This window comes from Mustela nivalis, assembly GCF_964662115.1.
Source record: "Mustela nivalis genome assembly, chromosome: 17".
Classification (NCBI taxonomy): Eukaryota; Metazoa; Chordata; class Mammalia; order Carnivora; family Mustelidae; genus Mustela; species Mustela nivalis.
In genome coordinates, this window is record NC_139036.1 from 39,740,900 (window position 1) to 39,759,909 (window position 19,010).

At 60.7% G+C, this 19,010-nt stretch overlaps 1 protein-coding gene across 7 annotated transcripts in view; it reads left to right on the top strand.

Annotated features, from left to right (window-relative positions):
• The window catches only part of ARHGAP23 (Rho GTPase activating protein 23), a 78,330-nt gene that overhangs the window by 25,458 nt on the left and 33,862 nt on the right, over window positions 1-19,010 (top strand). For 4 of the 7 annotated variants that reach the window (XM_082704729.1, XM_082704726.1, XM_082704730.1 and 1 more), the window contains exons 2-10: window positions 7,773-7,934; window positions 10,452-10,486; window positions 11,699-11,799; window positions 11,934-12,012; window positions 12,195-12,249; window positions 15,350-16,514; window positions 18,178-18,333; window positions 18,565-18,676; window positions 18,852-18,909. In XM_082704729.1, the coding sequence (XP_082560855.1) occupies window positions 7,773-7,934; window positions 10,452-10,486; window positions 11,699-11,799; window positions 11,934-12,012; window positions 12,195-12,249; window positions 15,350-16,514; window positions 18,178-18,333; window positions 18,565-18,676; window positions 18,852-18,909 (1,923 nt within the window). Of the gene's footprint in view, window positions 1-3,470; window positions 3,931-7,772; window positions 7,935-10,451; window positions 10,487-11,698; window positions 11,800-11,933; window positions 12,013-12,194; window positions 12,250-14,045; window positions 14,194-15,349; window positions 16,515-18,177; window positions 18,334-18,564; window positions 18,677-18,851; window positions 18,910-19,010 lie in introns of those variants that run through there. The other 3 variants (XM_082704728.1, XM_082704727.1, XM_082704731.1) reach the window with 3 other exon arrangements.

Here is a 19,010-nt window from a genome sequence, read left to right on the forward strand (position 1 = left end):
TTCTTACATGCCTTGACCCTTGGGCCCCAGAATGCTCTCCTCTTTCCCAGTTCCTGCTTGTCAGGCTGGCCCTACAGTCTTCTTCTGTAGCCCAGGCCACCCTCTTCTTGATGGTCTAACCCGGAAGGCCCCTGACCTTGCCCTCAAGCAAACCGCCCCATCATAGAGAAATGCAGCTCTGACACAGGGACTCCCTTGGTATGTGGGGGTCTCCCTTGGTGGGGATGATGACAACGGGCTCGGGCTTGGATTGGAACTTGGGGGCTCCTAAAGGTTTCAGGGGCTGGGATGCTAGTAGAACTATGAGCACCCTGAGATCAAGGTGTGTACTTATTCTCCAAGGTGTCCCAGCCCTTGGCCAGGCTCCTGGCCCACAGCAGGCACTCAAGACATGGTTGTTGAATGGATAAACAAGAGGGGGAATAGAAAGAGATCTGAGTTAGTCTGGGATTGGGGTTCAGCTTAGTAAAAGTGACATCTTGAGTCAGGCACTTGCCCTCTTTGAGCCTCAGTTTCTGCATCTGATGAATGGTGGAACACAATCCCTGAATAGCCAACTTAGGGTAAAGGCTGCATGAAATCCAGTGAAAGTGCCTTCAAACAGTAAAGAACGATGATCTCATTTTGGAGAGAAGACTGGACGCCCTCCCCTTGGAGGCGCAGCCCCCCCCCCCAGCTCTATCCCAGGGACCCTCAGCAAGATGAAGTTGAATGGATTTTGCAAGCTGGTCAAACTAGAGGATGATGGGAGGGACTGCTCAGCGGGGTAATTCCTGATTTGGGGGGAGGAAGCTGGGGAGGGTGCAGGGGAGGAGGACTCACACCAGGCAGGAAGGCTTGGAATAGAATCTCAGCACCGCCTGGTATTTCCCAGCCCTGGGCCCCATCCCCCCCCCCCTCTGGGACCCACCCCACATTCCTTTCCCAGAGGAAATGGGGGAGGGGGCTGAGAGGCTCCCCAGACCTGTAGAATCATCTATTCAAACTCTGTACAACCTTCCAGGCCCTACTGTGTGCTCTCCCTTCATGACACCCCTGCGGAGGCAGCTGGGCAGAGGGGGCAGGGTGGGGAAAGGGCACGTTTGGGTTGGAAGAGATGGGGACCCCCTTGCTGCCCAGCCAGGTTAGAGGGCAGGAAGTGGACATCATATATGGTTTATCATCTCCTAGGTCTCTGAACACAGGAACCCCGTCCTGCTTCTCTGCCTCGCCCCTCCCTGTAGCCCTCAGAAACCTCAGCAGTTTCGAGGGAAGTGGATTCCTGATAGACCCACAGCAGCACCTGTTGGCCATGAGAGGCTCCGTGGGGCATGAGGGGGGAGAGTAACCCCATTTCCTCAGAATCAGAGACTGGGCTTGCGGCAAGAAGAGAGGAAGTCAGGCAGCTGGAAGGACCTACTGGCTGCTTACTGGGAGAGCAGGCCGGACTCTGAACGAGGACATCCCTGAGGCTCTTGCCCTCTGTTGGGGCCACAGTGTGTGACAGGGCTAAGGACGGCGTGTGGAGGGGCTCCCAGCTGGTCTCTGAAGGCCTGACCTTGGTGGGGGAGCAGACAGGGAGGCACAGGACTGACAAGGGCAGGAGTGACCCTGACCCAGTATCCTTGGTTTTCCAGTGATGGGGGGGGGGAGGGAGGCTGCTAATGGAGATGCCAGGTCAATGCTCCCCCTGACTGCGGTTCTTTCCCACTCTGCCCCTAAGCTCTCCTGACTCAGCGCCCGTGGCAGCCTTGCTCTTCCCGTCCGGCTTCCGCCAGGGTGGGGGTGGGGGTCCAGCTCCTGCACAGGGGGCCCAGCAAGCGGCAAACAGGAAACAGGAGAACAAAACCCGCTCCCTGGCCCCCACTCGCCTGCCTCACCCTCACCCTTCCTCCTCCCTTCCTCCTCCCTCCCTCGCTCCTGCCCAGCCCAGTAGTCCTCTAGCTTGCCTCCCTAGGTCTGGGGCTGGCCACATTCCTCTCCTGCCCCTCCATCTCCCTCCCCTACCGCCTCCCACCCCAACCACCGTGATCCGTGATCCACCACCGTGGCTGTCCAGCAGAGGACACAGGTGTTGGGGTGGGGACGGGCAGGGGGAGGTACCCCTTCTGCAGGGCCCTCCCTTTGGTGGTTGCCACTCAAGGGCCCAGCCCTATGGCTCTTCCTCCCAGAACTCCTAGATAAGGGAGCAGGGTTGGGCTGGAGGTGCTCCCCTACCACCACTGCCCTTCCCTGGCTGCCGGCTAGAATTTAGGTGTAAGATCCAAAGTTGGAGTGAGGGGCCCTGGGCTTGGAGTTCCTCGCTTGCCATAACAAGCTAAGCGCTCTTGGGCCTCCATCGCTTTCCCGGAATATGGGGCCATAGCCCGGGGCCTGGGCCACAGTGAGTGGCTATGGTAAAAAGCACCCTGGGAACCATCCAATAAGGCAGCCATGGTGGCGAATATGCACCTACTAGCCAAGGCCTCTGCTGGCCCCACCCGGGAAGGGGCCTGGGGAGAGAGAGCCAGGAAGGGGAGGCAAGCAGGGTCTGCCATCAACATGGGCTTCCTGTCTGACTCACAAGCTGGGGTGGGGGTTTGGCGAGCTCGGCGCCCATTGTCAGCCTGGCCGTGGCCCCTCTGGGTGGAACTAATGGGCAGGGGGTCCTGGGGAAGAGGGTTGCTCGCAATCCCCTACCAGCAGTGGTGGGGACCCCACCCGCAGCTTTAGGGGCTATCCTAAGTCTGGTGTGGGGTGTTAGGAGAGTCGGTCTGCTCTCAGTGCTGGGTAGTGTGTGTGTGTGTGTGAACGGTGGGGTACAGCACCTATGCATGGAATGTGTGTCTCTGGGCGATGTGTGCATGTTATCTAGCTGCCTTCCTGGGGGTCTCCTGGGGTGTGTGGCTAGTGTGTGGGTGGGTAGGGGGGGCGGGGAGGCGTCTGGCGTGCTTTTAGAAACACAGTGGATATGTTTGCAAATGTGTGTGTAGGGGGTGTGGGGGGCATATTTGTGTGGGAGGGTGTCCAAAGCATGTATGGAAAGGTGTCCCCCCACAACACATATGTTAGGGGAACAGTGCGTTTATGTGGGGTCTGTAGATGGAGGGAGAGTGAGTGTGAGTATGTGTGTGGATGGGAGAGTAGCGGCTGTATAGGTGTGTGTGTGTGGGGGGGGGGTCTGTACAGGGTGGGTAGGTGTGCTTGTACATGTGTGCCCGAGTGAAGGTGTTTCTTGGGCACGTGAAGTTGGATGCAGGGGTGTCCTCTCGAGTACAACTCTGTGTAGGTGTGGGCCTGGGCACCGTGTGAGCTTCTGTCGTGCGGGAGGGTGAGGGTGTGTGTGTACGTGTGTGCCTGTGGCCGGGGTGTGCGGCTGCGCGGGGGCGCTGTGTAGTGCCTCCCGCGAGTGTGTGGGTGTGTGTGAGTGTGTGGCATCGGGGCGGCCGCGCACAGGGGCCGCCCCGGAGGGGGAGGCGTCTGCCGGGCGCGACTCGCCGGCGTGTCCGGGCTCAGGCGCCTTCTGCGGCCGGGGAGGCGCGGGAGGCGCGGAGCTGTGCAGCCGTCCTGCCGCCGTCCGCGCGGGCCGTCCATCCCCTCGGGGCCCCTGGGTCCCGGACCCGCGGCTCCGGGGGGCGGGCGGGGACCCCCGGGGCCCGCCTGCCACCCGGGGGGCCGAGGACGCCGCCGGCTGGGCGCCGTGGAGCCTTCAGGGTCCCCTGCGCTGCGCGCCCTGCTCCGGAAGCCCGGCCCGCGGCGCCGTGTGGCCGGGGCGGCGGCCGGGCCCTGGGGCCACCGCCGGCCCCCGCGCTCGTGGGCAGCGCCGTGTGGCGCGTGGAGCGGGCGGGGGCCCGGGGCTGGCGCTGGGAGCGAGCCGTCGGCGTGGACTGCAGCGCCCCGGAGCCGCGCTGTCTCTGGCTGCCCTGCCTCACCCACAGCGATCTCCGCGCACGGGGGCCGCGCAGTGCCAGGGTGAGCGCCACGGGGCTGCCGGACGAGGGGGGCGGAGAGCTGGACTGGGGCCTCGTCCGGGTGGGTGGGGGGTGCAGTCGGGCCACCAGCTCCTTGGGCTCTTTGAGCTGAGTGCGACCTGCATTCTGGGACGGAGGCCCCGGAGTGGGGAGGGAGTGAGGAGCTGGAGAGATGTGGGCTAGGGTGGCAGGTTGTGGCTGGGAACTTCTCTGGGGTTGCTGGATGTGGACCTCCCAGTCTGGGGGGCAGCCTCCAGTGGCTCAAGCCTCTGGGTTTACACTCAGTGAAAGTATGGAAGGGACCAGGGTTGTTGGAAGAGATGCTGGGGCACAGAGTCCTGAGGAGTTTGCTGGGCAGGAATTCTGAGTCAGGCAGGCAAGGGTGTTAGTAAGTGGAGTGGAGGGCATTGTTTGGCCATCTCCCTGTTAGGGCGAGTGGGCACAGGGTACAGGAGGGCTTCCTAGTGGGCAGAGGAGTAATGAGTGATCTCAGGGAGAGGACTGACAGGCATGGAGATAGGGGGTGGGGACAGTGTATCTGCTGTCCGGGATCGACCAGGCTGGTAGGGCGTGAGTCACAGTGGGCATCGTGCCCAGCATGAAGGCTGTGCTCCCGCAATGACCTCTTTATGCTACTAGCGGGGAGGAGCAGGACTCCTGGGTTCTGGTTCCTGGTGTTGCTAACCTACCACGTGTCCTCTGTCTCACTTGTGGCCCTGGGGCCATCTGCCCTCTTCCCACCATCAGCTGGCATTTCTGGATGTCTCTATCTGGACCAGGAGAGTGGTAACCAGTGATGTCCCCGTGTCCCCCCGAGTCTCTCTCTCTCCACGTCCCCTTGTCTCTGTGCCTCCCCCAGAGAGACAGAAGTAGGGATGTGTGTGAGCTGAACCCCTTCCCCATCTAGTTGCCTTTCTATTCCCAATGCTGACTCCTCTGTTCCTGTGTCTACCCCCTCACTCCCTGTCAAGACGAGAGCCAGACCCCGTGTTGTCCCAGGTCAAAGGGGAGGAGAGGAAATGTGTGCATCATAACGTGAAGGATTGAGGTTAAATCCAAGGAAGAACTTCCCACAGGGGCACCGCCAGATCTAGCTGTTGATGGGGGTTGTGTGCTCTTCAGGCAGGGGTATAGTGGCTGTGACGGCAGGGGGCGGGGGGATTCCCACATGGACATTCTCAGGGTGGAAGGGATGGGGGAAGGGAGACTGGGAGGAAGGAAAAGAGGAAAGGGAGAGGCAGAGACAAGGGAGGGGGTGCCCGTGGGGCTTGGGCCAAGAAGGGACCTGAGAGGAGAAGGCCTGCCCCCTGCCCTGGGTTACAGCCAGGCGCCCAGAGAGGGGCACCCCAAGGCCGCTGGCTGCTCAGGGCAGGATGTGTGCTGGAGGAGGGGTGGGGGGCGTGTGGGGACCTGTCCCAGCCACTTCTCGTCACTGGGGCAGCTGGTGGCTTAAACCATAATCCAGGACACGGGCAAAACAATGGGCCCTGCAAAGAGCCTCATCTCTGAGCCTGGGGGGGAGAGGTGTGCAGGGGAGGCAGCTAACACTGGGGAGGAGCAGGGGCTTCGGTAGGAGCAGGCAGGGAAGATCCCCAGACCCTCTTCTCTCCCCCATCAGTTCCTTGCCACATCAGCAGAGATAGAAAATCCTGGGGATTTCAGCCCTAAGCAGAATTCCCAGAGTATTTTCTCTTCTGGACTCTTCAGACAGCCCCATGGGGGGTGTGGGGCTCGGTGGAACTTGCGGGGGGCTCTAGCTACAAGTGGAAGGAGCCAAGGGTCCATCTCTAGGCCTCCTGCCCCATGCCGGAATCCATGGAATGCCATGGCTGCCCGGACTGGGGAGCACCGCCGGGACTGGGGAGTTCTATTGCTTGGACCTCTCAGGGGAATGAGGGCTCACAACCTCATCTGACGAGCTTTCTAAATGGATATGATTGGAATGATTGCCCTGGCCTGGAGCCTCGCTCAGGCCCCCGTACCTTCCACCTGGCCATGTTTGCTGGGACTACATGAAGCAAGCCTACCCCCTCTGTCATGTTTTTCTTTCATCGTCTGAGACCTGACAATCCACCCGCTCTCCCAAGTCTGTGTAACTGCGGTCCCACTTTCCACCCCGCACAGAAGTCCCTAGTGAGGGCGCCTGAGTGGCTCAGTCGGTTAAGCGTCTGCCTTCTGCTCTGGTTGTGATCCCAGAGTCTTGGGATCAAGCCCCACATGGAGAGAGCCTGGTTCTCTGTCTCCCATTCCCCATTCTCATACTCTCTCTCTCAAACGAACAAACTCTGAAAGAAAAAAAGAAAGAAGGAAAGAAAAGAAGGAAGGAAAAAAGAAATCCCTAGCAAAAGGGCTGGGCCCAGGTCTGTTTTCCACCAGAAGTGTGAACAGGCCGGGGCAGGGATACATGAACGAGTGTCTTAGTATCCGTTCATTGGAGTGGCAAATTTGAACTTTCTCTAGCTGTTAGACTGGGGTGGGGGGTAGAGAAAGGGACTTACTGGGGGGCGGGGGAGGAGGGGAGTTCTCACCCACTAAGCCCACTGACTTTTTCCCTCTCCTCCCAGTTGCCTTTGTTCCCCGGAGGACTCCTACCTGGTGCTGGTGCTGGGAGGAGTTGGGGGTTGAGGACTGTTGAGGGTGGGGGTAAAGGGTTTCTTGCCCTCTGAGGTTTGGATGAGGGCCCTCAGATAGGTTAGGATGCCTGCAGTTGGGGGTTAAAAGCCCCAAGGGAGGCATCCTGGCTTTTCACCGTCTTCTCCAACTTGCCATCCACCGCCCTGGTCACGCGCGTCTGTCTGACACCTTCCTGTCACCCACCTTCCCTCTCTGCGTCTGAGCAGGGAATCTGAAGAGAGAGCCCTCTCTCAGGGGGTGTCTGTGCTGTTGTCCCTCCTGCTCCAGAAGCAGACCTGTGTGCCTGGTCTTCAGACACCCTCTGCCAGGTCATCTTGGGGAATCCCAAGGATTGCATCTGGTCAGCCAGAGGGCAGTGGAGGGCCTCCCCAACCCCCCCCATCCGGTTCCCCTCTTGGATCCCCACGAATAGCCAGGCCTCTGGCTGGGCTCCAGAGCCTCAGGAAGTCCCTTTGGTTGTCTGGGGTCTGGGCTGCTCCCTTGTAGCTCTAGTCCCCCACCTGCTGTCGCTGCTGCTCCTGAAGGATGCATGTTTGCGCTCCCGTCTGTCGGCACGTGCGTGTCTGTGTGTCTGCAGCATATGCCAGGGGCCTGTGTTTGTATGTATGTGCTGTGCAAGACCCTGATTGTGTGCAACTGGGTGTGCACATGTCTATCTAATGTAAGCGTGTGTGTGTGTTTGCTCTTCTGTGTGTCCGTCCTTGTGCACCTTTGCACAAGAGTGTGCTTTTCTGGGTGTGTGCTGTTCTCACTGCAGGAGTGCATGCTGACGTGTGTGTGTGTGTGTGTGTCTGTGTGTGAGTGATGGTGCAGCAGGCAGCAGTGAGCGTGGACGGCAGCAGGCACTTCCCCAGCAAGCAGTCTGTATGTGCAGTTCCTGGAGCATAGTAGGTGCTCAGTAAACATTTGCCAAACTGACCTGAATGAGAATGTGGTTGGCTGGGGAGACTTGTTTGCCTGGAGGCAAAGGTGACCTGTGGGGATGGAGGGGAGAGAAAGAAAGAAGCAGCTTTGGGCTGCAGAGGGTGGGAAGGGAGTAAGGAGGAGGGGGAGGTGGGGAGCAGGGAAGGGGGCCTGGAACCCCCCAGGGCCCACGCCCCCCCCCCACCAGCTGTCCCCCATCCCTCCTCCTGGTTGTGGGAGGCAGCGTGCAGACTCAGAGGCATGGGCCACATGGCCACTCAACCCTGTCTCCCTGTGCTCCCACAGCTGCCACTGGGCCCGAGAGATGGGTGCTCCCCGGGGCGCCCCCTCCCCTGGCAGGGGCCACGGACACTGCTGCTGCACAAAAGTCTCCAGGATGGCTTTGGCTTCACCCTCCGCCACTTCATCGTGTACCCACCGGAGTCAGCGGTGCACTGCAGCCTGAAGGTACCCCCACCTGGTCCCGCCCGCCCTGGCCCCACCTGAGGAAGCCTTAATGGGGGGAGGGGAGATCCCTTTGCCCCGCCCCCTCCATGGCCCATCTTCTGTGGCCTGGAGGGAAGGAGGCTCCCAGAGAGGCAGGGACAGCCCTGGCTGGGTCATTTGCATTGTGTGAGTGTGGACTAGCTCCCTAACTGCTCTGGGTTTGGTCTTCCCAGGAGAAGGGGTGGGTGGATGGTTCTGGGCGAGCCGGGACGCTCATGCCCACCGCCAGACTCTTGGCCCTTGGAAGGTGAACAACCTTCTATCTTCTCTGAAAGGTGGAGATCCAGGGACTCTGTGTTCTCTTTGGCTTCTAAGCTGGGTTCGTGGTTCCCCTCCCTGGCCCAAGCTCTTGGGGAGTCTGTCTCCACACACCTCTGGCACTCCTGGAGTGTCCCCGTCTGCTCTGGCCTGGGCTCTGTGCTCTGGAGAGCAGCGGGCTTCACGGAGGGTGCTCTGGGTTCTAATCCCACTAAAGCTCTTACCTCACTGTGGACCTTGAGAGGGTCTCCCTCTCCTCCGGGCTTCATCTCTCCTCCCACTTGACCACCAAGAGACCTTCTGGCCCTCACTTAAATGTCAGGCTCTCTGAGTCCAGGAACTGGGGCTGCAGCTTGGGCTGAGCGGTGGAGGGCCTCCCTGCCTGGGAAGCAGGCGCTCAGGGGAGGCAGGCGAGGGGGCCCCAGGCAGGAACCAGGGCTCCCCTGGAGGGCCCTGCTCCCTCTCCCACCTGTCTCCCAGCAGGGGAGGAAACAGATTTATTTTGGAGTCAGTGAACCCTATTCTCCTTTTCCTTCCGGGCTGGGACCAGCTGTTGGGGGCTGTCCCTTGGGGAGCTCAGTCCCACCTGCCAGAGAGCCAGGGCCTTGCCTGGGTCTATGAACTTGCTTGACTCTGTGTGTACAGCCGGGTGCGCATCTATTGGTCATGAGCATGTGTGTTTGTCTGTCTGTATCTACGGATATCTGTAAATATGCATCTCGTGTACACGGCCCCATGCGCCCTCATCCGTGTGTGAATCTGGGGGCCCCTGCCTAAAGGATTCCCATTGGCTGCAGCCGTGCTTAAGAGTGTAAGCCGCGGGTGATGGTATATAAGAGGGAGGGGCACAGGCCCTCCTTGATGCCCAAGGGCCCCAGCCTCCTAGGTCCCTGGGACCTCCAGTCTTTGCTTTCCTTCTTCTCTAGAATGTCCCTCTACCACCTTCTCTTGGGAGACCCAGCTGAGGGGTGAGTGGGACAGACACAGCCTGAGTGGTCGAGGCTGGGTGGTAGGCCTGTGTCAGGGAGACCTCGCGCATGTGGGGTGCTGGAAGACCACAGGCAGGGCCAGCTAGGGACAGGCTCCATCCAATTTCCAGATCTGCCCAGGGCTGGGAGCCCTCGGGGAGCTCAGCGGTCTAAATGCATCTGTCTGCCCCTGCCACCAGCTCACTGTGCTGTCAGCTCAGATCAGCAGGCAGGCACGCTCCATGTGGGGAGGGGCAGGGCCCAGTCACCTTTCTGTCCCAGCTGGGGTGCCGGAGAGTCCTGGGTTTCAGCCCTACTTCTGCTACTGCCTCTGAGTGACCCTGGACAACTCATGCCCTGTCATCTGCGTGGATGGATGGATGGTCTGTGGAAAGTGGTAGATCCGATGACGCCCAACATCTCATCCAGCTCTAGTGGGCCATCCGGTGGCCCTGTCCTGTCTCCCTCACCTTCTCTCCTCCCTCATTTCTGTTTCCTCCCCAAATCCATTCTCTCCTTCTCACTACTAGGCTGATCCCAGGGGCCTCCCTCTGTGGTCTCCTTGACTCCATTTCTTAGCCCCGCTAGATGCTAGAATCCTCTTTCCTAACTGGTATTTCACATCCACTCTCTCCCACCCAGGAACCTTCACTTGCTCCCTCTTTCTGTCCTTTCAACCCCGAAAGCTTTCGTCTGACTTCTGGCACTTGCTGGTGTCACTTTCTTCCTCCCTCGGCTCAGCTGATCCAGTCCCACAAATGCGCTCCTCTGCTCCCCACAATGCGCTCTCCCCTCCCTCCTCAGACTTGCCTTAAAATCCCTTCCCCCAGAGGGGTGCTAATCAGGCCTTCCCTTCCATTCTCTAAGAGCTGATAGCCACCGTTTGTACTTGTCCTCCCTGCTTATCTGTGTGGGCCTGGATCCTCTCTGTGGGTTAGCCTGTTTGGAACTGCCTCCATTGGGCTTTGAGCTCCCCAGGGGTAGGGGTCATGGGTCCCCCATTGGATTGGGGGCTTTCAGATGGCCGAGGTACAAGGCTGTGGGATCAGCAGTCACGAGAGAGGGTTCGTGTTACTGGGGAACATTCCCTGGGACTTGATGCCCCCACTGACACCCCCCCTCCGGGGGGTGCTGGGCTAGTTGCGGGAAGATAAGAGGGAGGCTGCAGGTGGGGGAGTTCCGAGGGTCCCGCCCAGGCGGAGCTGCTGAGGGCTGGATGGAGGGCCCACACCCACCTCTCTGTCCCCTGCAGGAGGAAGAGAATGGAGGACGAGGAGGAGGAGGAGGAGGAGGAGGTAAGGAGTGGTGGGGGCAGGTCCTAGGGCTGGGGCTGGGGCCTGTCCTCCAGCTTCTGTTTCTCCCCCTCTACCCAAAGTCAGCCAGAATTTTGCTGTCCACCTGTACCCCCCCCCCCCAACTGTTGTTCTAGTCTTTGCTTTTCCCTATGTCCAGTCTGGATATCTTCTCTCTCTCTCTCTCTCTCGATCCTTCTTTTCTTTTCTCAATTTCTCCCCCTCTGGGCCTGCATTCCACACTGAGAGTTGGGGGTGCTCTGGGGAGCCAGTGGCTTTCTAAGACCTGGCCCCTGACCCCTGGCCCCTGGGAGTTACTCCCAGGCTAGAATGAGGCACAGACAAGGGCTACAGAGCCAGGGGGCTGGCGGTACGTGAAGCTGACCAATGGCTGTCCTCAGGGGTAAAGATACTGGGCTTCTGTTGGGTGTAAGGGGACCCCTAAGGTCTTTATCTTTTCCGATGAGGGCCTGACTCCCCTGGCTGTCACCCTTGCTAGCCCCAAGGGCCCCGTTCTGCCACACAAGGTATTCAAGACGGGCATCCTTCTTTCTCTGCCACTGGGGCTTCTGTGGGGCAGCCATGGTGACAAAGTCTCCTTGAGTCCCCATCGCGGAGGCCCGTAGGGATGAGGGCAAGAGCCAGCTGACCTAGAATAGACCTATTCCTCTGATGGAGACAGCAGCAGAGGATAATTGCTGGGGTGTAATGTGTTGTCCAGAGAGGGTGAGCGTCCATCTCGGGAGCTGGAGGGCTCTGCTTAGAGCGCTGCCCTGGGGAAGGGGTACGAGGGAGGTGTGGGCATTGCGTATCTGAGCTGCAGGGCTGTTCATGGGTCTGTGGGTGTGGACGTTCTGCCCCCGCTGGCCAGGGAGCTCCAGGAGGGCAAGGACCACATCCCTCTGTCCATCTGCCCTGTCCTTATTAGTCTGCTTTCTGGCACAGTGCTGGGGCGCGAGGGGCATTTAAGGAGTGACCCTGTGTGTCTGTTTAGGTTTTCCTCCATGTGGGTTTATGTTCTCCCAGGGGTGTGTCCTCTGGTCTCCCCCCCCCCAACCCGTGCATCCCCATCTCTGTGAACGTACAGGTCCACATCTGTGTCCGTGTGGGTGTGATCCTTCTGAGTGTGTGTCCCCTGTGTGTGTAGCTGTGCATGGGTGTGACCTTCAGCAGCTCCCCTCCCCAGCTAACCTGGCTGATGCCCACCAGGACCCTCCCCCCGGCACCACCGCCTGGAGCCCATGGATACTATCTTTGTCAAGAATGTGAAAGATGACGGCCCTGCCCACAGAGCAGGCCTGCGCACAGGTGAGCTGTCTGGATTTCCCGGTTTCTTATACTTGCCTGGGTCTCTTCTCCCTACCCTCCAGTCAGAATGGGATTCTCAGATCCAGGCTGCCCCCTTGGCCTGCTCACACTGCGACCCTGCCCCTCTTTTCCAGGAGACCGGCTGGTGAAGGTGAACGGGGAAAGCGTCATTGGGAAGACCTACTCCCAGGTCATAGCTCTGATCCAGAATAGGTGAGCGCCCCCTGCCTCCCTTCTCCTGTAATAGCTCCCAGCCCGCTGCGGGAGGCCCTGCATCCCACCGCCTTGACCCCACCACCCGAGGGGGTGGGGGGGGGTGTCCTGGCGACCAGGATCCCTGTTCTCCCAGACCCTGTTGCCTCCGCCTGGCCTGACCCCCTACCCTGTCTCTGTAGTGATGATACTCTGGAGCTCTCCATCATGCCCAAGGATGAGGATATCCTCCAGCTGGTGAGTCCAGTCCTGCTGTCTGAGGTGGAGGGCCCCTGGGGTCTGGGGGCATAATACGTCCCTTCTCTTTGGGCCTCCTTTGTGCATTGGACCTTTTGGGAGGCACATTAGAGTTTCGGGGGCAGCCCCAGCCTGGCATTGCCCAATCGGGGCTACCAGGCCCATCCCGGGGCTGGGGCTGGTTGTTGCTTCATTCAGGGCTGCTGTCTGTGCTGGGGGAGGGGGAGGCGCTGGCCTTGGCAGGCCAGATTCCTGCCAGGGCATCTGAAAGGAGGGTGGCCCAGCGGGCCCTGCCAGACAGGCACGTTCTCATCGGCTCCCAGGAGCCTGTTTTCCACACCCCTTCCCTGCCTGGCCCCGTGTGAACTTGTCTCCTATAGCTGTGTCCCCACATACACGCACACACACATACATGCACACACACATACACACCACCCCACCTCTGAGTGCTGCTGTTCGTACAACACGCCACACACCACTCACTGCGCACACACAATACGCTAGATACACAGCCACACAACACAAACACCACGGTGTCCACCCTTCACCCCGCTCTCCCCTGCGCAGTCACACACTGCCCCAGGCCCATGCGGCGCCACACCCATGGCCACAACCCCACACCTCCTCAAGCCTCCTGGGACACAAACGTCACACCAGCACAACACACTTTGGGGTGTTACAGCATGTGTACCCCAACTTACCACCACATGCACACTCTGACATCACAGAGGCTTGCCATGGTCACAGCACGTGTGCCCACAGATACCACGGCCTGTTCAAGCCTGGTGTGCCAGCCCCGTCACCCACACTGACACTCTTGGGGTGCACAGGCCAAGTGCCCCTCCCCCTGAGCACTTCAGCAACACCCAGAACCCGGCCCTGGGCGGCCACACACAGAGCAGGCGCCCAGACTGCATGCAGGGTACCCTGCACTAATTTGTGTCCCTGTCTGCACACACACACACACACACACACATACACACGCCATCTCTCTGGGCACCCTGACCCCAGTCCTGGCCCAGAGCCCAGGCCAGTCCTCTTTGCCCAGTGTCCAGTTTCCTGATCTCATGGGTCTAAGCCAGATGCCAGCTTGCTTGCCCCCAAGGTCACTGCCCCCTGGGAGAAGGCCGAGGGCCAAACCCAGAAGGCCCTGGGAGCCGCCGGGCTGGCCTCGGCCCTGGATGTGCTCGCATAATCCCTGTAATCACAGTACCATGCTTGGCACCATGCCCCTCTGGGAACCTCCACCCTCTGACCTGGATTGTCCCCTGTCCTTCCTGGGGAGGGGGAGGTAAGTCTGGAAGCTGAGAGAGATGTGGATGGCTCCCCACAAGTCTCAAAGGCCCTGCGGGTACACTTGCCCCAGGCTGAGCCCTGCGAGAGTGACAGGGCAGGATCTAGGGCTCTCCAGGATCTCTCCCTGCCAGGGCAGAGGAGGGCTGGGGTGGGAAGAGGGGCCGCCTTGAGCTGCGTTAGCTGTGTTAGCCAGAAGTTCGAGTTCAGGCGGGCAGGCAGCCCCAGATGTCAGCATCTGGGGCCCTCTGCCGGCCCCCCACCCCATCCTAGGCCAGCCAGAGGGTGGGGCCCAGGCATTCCTGTGGTTGGGAGCCAAGGCTGGAGGCCAATGGGGCCTCGGCAGCTGCTGACGCCACCGCCGACGCAGCGAGGCCCCTCCACACCCATCTTCCCCTCCCTCCTCCTCCTCCCGCCGGCCGGAGAGGGGGAGAGAGAGAGAGAGAGAGAGAGCGCGCGCCAGCCGGTGGGGGCTGAGGGTGGCCGCAGGGAGGGCAGCCTGGGGGTGGGGGGGAACAGAGGCTGGGCTGACGCTGAGGTCGGTGGGGGTTAGCCCCAAGCAGGGGGGGAGGGCGGAGGCTGGCCGAGATGCTGCCGCCACCGCCCTGATGCGCGGAGCCCGGGGAGCCGGCAGGATGGCAGGAGGGAGAGGTACGTGAGTGTCCCTGGCTGGGTGTGTGGGTCTGAAGGGGGCTGAGTGTGTGTGTGGGGGGGGTGTGGTCTAACTTGTCCTCATCACATGATGTGTGTGCCTGGGACCGGAGATAGAGTTATTTGTTGTGTCTGTGTCTCATTGTGTTTCGCTGTGTGTGTGTCTTTGGGTGTATATTTTCCGGTATCTCCTTGTGGTGTGGCACGCGCACGCGGGCGCCCGTGTGTGTGTCTGTGTGTTTCACCCTCCCAACCTTTGATACTTTGCCCCGCGATAGCCCCCTCCGCATCGCCCCCCCCTGCCCCTGCCCCCGCCTCCGGCACCCGTCAAGGGCCAGGCTAGGCCAGGGCCACAGGCCGCTGTCCCTGGGGGCTGCCTCCTTTTTTGGCTGGGCCTGGGCGCGGGCCCTGTCCCTCCTTAGCAATGCAGCGTCAGCCTCAGCTCCCAGTGCCAGATTCCAGGCCTGGGGTGGCAGAAGGTGGCCCAACGCCCCTTTGGCAGTCTGGCCCCTCCCCCAAGCCTGGCCCAGAGTGAGCAAGAGGTGGGCAAGTTTCTCCTCACTCCGCTGGCTCAGGAGTCAGGCCCCAGCTCCCTGTCCAGGGGATGGAGGGACAGCCGGGCTTTCCCAGCCCCTGCCCATCCCCAGCCCACCCCACTGTGGACACACCCCTTAGTCGGTTTCCCTCTTGTCTCCGGCCACCTTGGCTGGTCTCTAATGGGGTTTTCCAGCTCTGCCACAGAGGGACCGTGGGCACTGTTGGATATAAGGAAGCAGGGAGGCGGCTGAGGCCAGCATGGGGGGGGAGGACCCCAGAAAACAGATGTTGGAATGTTTGTGGCTAAAGGCAGTCCTTGTCATAAGTCTTCGAGAAATCCTGGCTATTTCTCCAGTGAGAGAGAGAGAGAGAAAGACTCTGTGTGTGTGTGTGTGTGTGTGTGTGTGTGTGTGTGAGACTCTCAAAGGCCTCTAATTTCTTTGTTCTCTCCCTCCCTTCCCCCGACTCTCTTTGGAGCATGCCCTCCCTCTCCCACCCACTCAGGGCTTGGTCCTTTCTCTCAGTCCCCGTCTCTGGGGTCCTGACCTCCCAGGGCTACTATAGTTCTGCCCTGTGGGACTCGTCCCACCCTGTTCACCTGCCTCTGTGTCCCTGCCAGGCCTACTCCCAGGATGCCTACCTGAAGGGGAACGAGCCGTATTCTGGAGAGGCCCGAAGCATCCCAGAGCCGCCCCCAATCTGCTACCATCGCAAGACTTATGCCCCGCCAGCCCGGGTCTCTGCCTGGGCCACTATGGTGCCTGAGCCCCTCTCAGCGCCGCCCAGTGACCCCCGGAGTCCTGCTGCCTGGAGTGACCCGGGGCCCCGTGTCCCTTCCGCCACCCGCACCCATCCGGACAACCCTTCCTTGGGGATGAGCCAGCCCCGCCCCAGCCCTGGTGCCTTCCCCCGCCTCCCCTCGGAGCCCCGGACGCCCCGTGCCTTCCCCGAGCCTGGCGGCCGGGTGCCCCCCAGCAGACTGGAATGCCAGCAGGCCTTGTCACACTGGCTGTCAAACCAGGTACCCCGCAGGGCCGGGGAGAGACGGTGCCCTGCCATGCCCCCCCGGGCCCGCAGTGCCTCCCAGGACCGGTTGGAGGATGTGACTGCCCACCGCCCATGGCCCTGCTCCACCTCCCAGGGTGCCTTGAGCCAGCTGGGTCAGGAAGGCTGGCATCGGGCTCGCTCTGATGACTACCTGAGCCGGGCCACCCGCTCCGCCGAGGCATTGGGGCCGGGAGCACTGGTGTCACCCCGTTTTGAGCGCTGTGGCTGGGCATCCCAGCGTCCGTCGGCCCGCACGTCTGCCTGCTCCTCCAGGGACCTTCCTGCGCCCCAGGCCCAGCCCCCACCTGGCCTCCAAGGCCTGGACGACATCGGGTACATTGGATACCGGAGCTACAGTCCATCATTCCAGCGCCGGACTGGCCTCCTGCACGCACTGTCTTTCCGGGACTCACCCTTTGGGGGGCTGCCCACCTTCAGCTTGGCTCAGTCCCAGGCATCGTTCCCACCAGAGGCCTCCGAACCACCCAGGGTTGTCCGCCCAGAACCCAGCACCCGGGCCCTGGAGCCTCCTACTGAGGATCGTCGCGACGAGGTGATCCTGAGGCAGAAGCCTCCCACAGGCCGCAAGGTCCAGCTGCCCCCTGCAAGACAGATGAACCTTGGGTTTGGTGAAGAGTCCCCAGAGCCAGAGACCAGTGGGCGAGTAGAACGCCTTGGCAAGAAGGTGGCCCCTTTGGCCACCACTGAAGATTCTCTGGCTTCCATTCCCTTCATTGGTGAGTGATGGTGCAGGTGGCTGTCTTGGGAGACTTGGTCCTGGGTGCTGGGCTGTACCCCACCCACCCGTCATCATGGGCAGAACTCTGGGTTGAGTGCTGATGGGACCAGTCTGTTTTCTCTGTCTGTCCATCCATCCATCCATCCTTCTGTGCTGTCTTGAATCCTTCTGTCATCCTTTCTTCTGTTCATTTGTCCTCCAGCCACCTTTCCTCCCTCCCTCCCATTCTTTCTTCTCCCCCCTTCTCTTTAGCTCTCTGTTTTTACTTCCTCCTGTCTTCCCTCCCCTCTCTCTCTCCCTCCCTTTTGTCTGCCCACCCACCCACCCACCAGCTCACCCACCCATTCCTCAGTTTGCTTCTTTCCTGCTCCCTTTCTCCTCCCTCCCTTTGTCTGTTCGTTCATTTCTCCCTTCCATCCCTCCATCCTTTCTTTATTCTACCCTTCCTTTGTTCCTTTCACTCTTCGTTCCTTCCATCCACCCTCCATCCGACAAATACTTCTATCAGGCACCGAGCGAGGCTCCGTGCTCTCCTGGAGTGTGTGGTCCCACGGCAGGGACAGGTGATCAGATGATGGGACAAGAACAACCCCATGGGGTGTGTGTGTGTGTGTGTGTGTGTGTGTGTGTGTGTGTGTGTGATGGGAGTATAGCGAGCTCTAGGAGACAGAGAAGAGTGCCATGGCCTAGATTGGGGCGTGGTCACCAAGGAGAGAATCTTGGAGAAAGGAGATTAGGGCTGAGACTTGAAGGATGAGAAGGAGTTAGTCAGGGGGGAACGTTCTGGGCGAGAATAGACTGTGCCAAGACCCTGAAGTGAGAGAGGCCGGGTGCCCTTCCAGGCCATCAGAACAGGGCCAGAAGGGTCATGTCAGTCCCTGGGGAATTTGGACTTTATCCTTAGAGCAGAGGGGGTGCTGAAGGTGTGCTGCCTGGGGAACAGATGTTGGATAAGGGAGAGGCAAGAGTGGAGAGGCCAGCTGATTCCCAGGTTTCTGGCCTTACTAGAGGGTTGTGCCTCACCTCCATATCGGGAATGAAAGTGAGGCTGAAACCACTCTATTGTCCATGAGGATGCAGGATAGGCTGGATCTAGGGGCTTGAGAGAAAGACCAGATGCAAGATCATGAGACATGGGAGCCAGGAGCCTAGAGATGGTCCCTGGAGCTGAGCGTGCTGAGCTCACGCTGTGTGAGCTCCTGGGAGTGAGGGGGAAGAGGGAGAGGAGACCTAGCCCCTGAGCAGGCAGACACAGCCTTAGTAAAGTTCCTGGTCTGGGGCAAGAGGTAAAGCCTTTATTTTCAAACTACTCCCAGTCTGAGGGAGAAACATAGCACCTGTCTTCAAAGAGCCTCCAACTGATGAAGGGAGACCATCTTTATCCTTAAGAGACTCCTAGTCTAGGAGCCCAGTCTAGGGAGGATGGCTCAGTCTCCGGCCTGGGTCACACCTCAGTGTAAAGAACCACCCCATCTGGGAGGCAGGGGCTGAGCTCACAGTCTGGGGGTGTGGGGGGAGCCCTTGGCCACGGGCGTATTGCTAGCAGGGCCTTGGAGGGCTTGAGCATTGGGGATGTGGGCTGGGCCTGGAGGTGAGGCTGGGGATGGGGTGGGCAGGTTCAGCTTTGAGCCACCTTTACCCACCACTCCCTCTGCTTGCAGATGAACCCACCAGCCCCAGCATTGACCTCCAAGCCAAGCATGTCCCCGCCTCCGCCGTGGTCTCCAGCGCCATGAATTCAGCCCCTGTCCTGGGCACCAGCCCCTCCTCCCCAACCTTCACCTTTGCCCTTGGCCGCCATTACTCCCAGGACTGCAGTGAGTGCTCCCTGAACCCCAGCTCCATCCTCTCCCTCGCTGTCTGGTCCTGGGTGGGGGGTCCCTGCTGGGCTACCGCTACCTCATGTCTGGCGTCTTCCTGCTGGCTTCTGCTACCCCCGGGGTCCCCAGGCAGAGTCGCCTCCTGGCCCAGCCCAGACAGGAGGGCTGCGGGAGCCCCCGACCCCACCGCCCTGCTGACCCTGTGGCCCACCGTGGGCGGCTTTGCAGGCAGCATCAAGGCCGGCCGCCGTTCCTCCTACCTGCTCGCCATCACCACAGAGCGCTCCAAGTCCTGCGACGATGGGCTCAACACCTTCCGGGAGGAGAGCAGGGCTCTGAGGTGAGGATGGGCCGCGGCCATCCTACCTGGGGGTCAGCACCGCCACCCCCTCTGGGGGTCCCCTATACACCAGGGCGATGAGCTCCCTCCCTGAAAGGCTCCAGAGCCTTTGGATTTAGGGGGGAAAGTCCTAGCTGTGCCCCCCACATCCCTCACACTCCGTTCTCACACACAGGCGCCTGCCAAACCGAGTCCCCAGCCTGCGGATGCTGCGAAGCTTCTTTACTGATGGGGTGAGTGGTGAGGGCACGCACGGGCGACAGTGCCGGGGGGCTGGGGAGTGACTGCTGCCTCAGCCGCGGAGCCCAGTGACCGGACATGGTCTCCTCCAGCT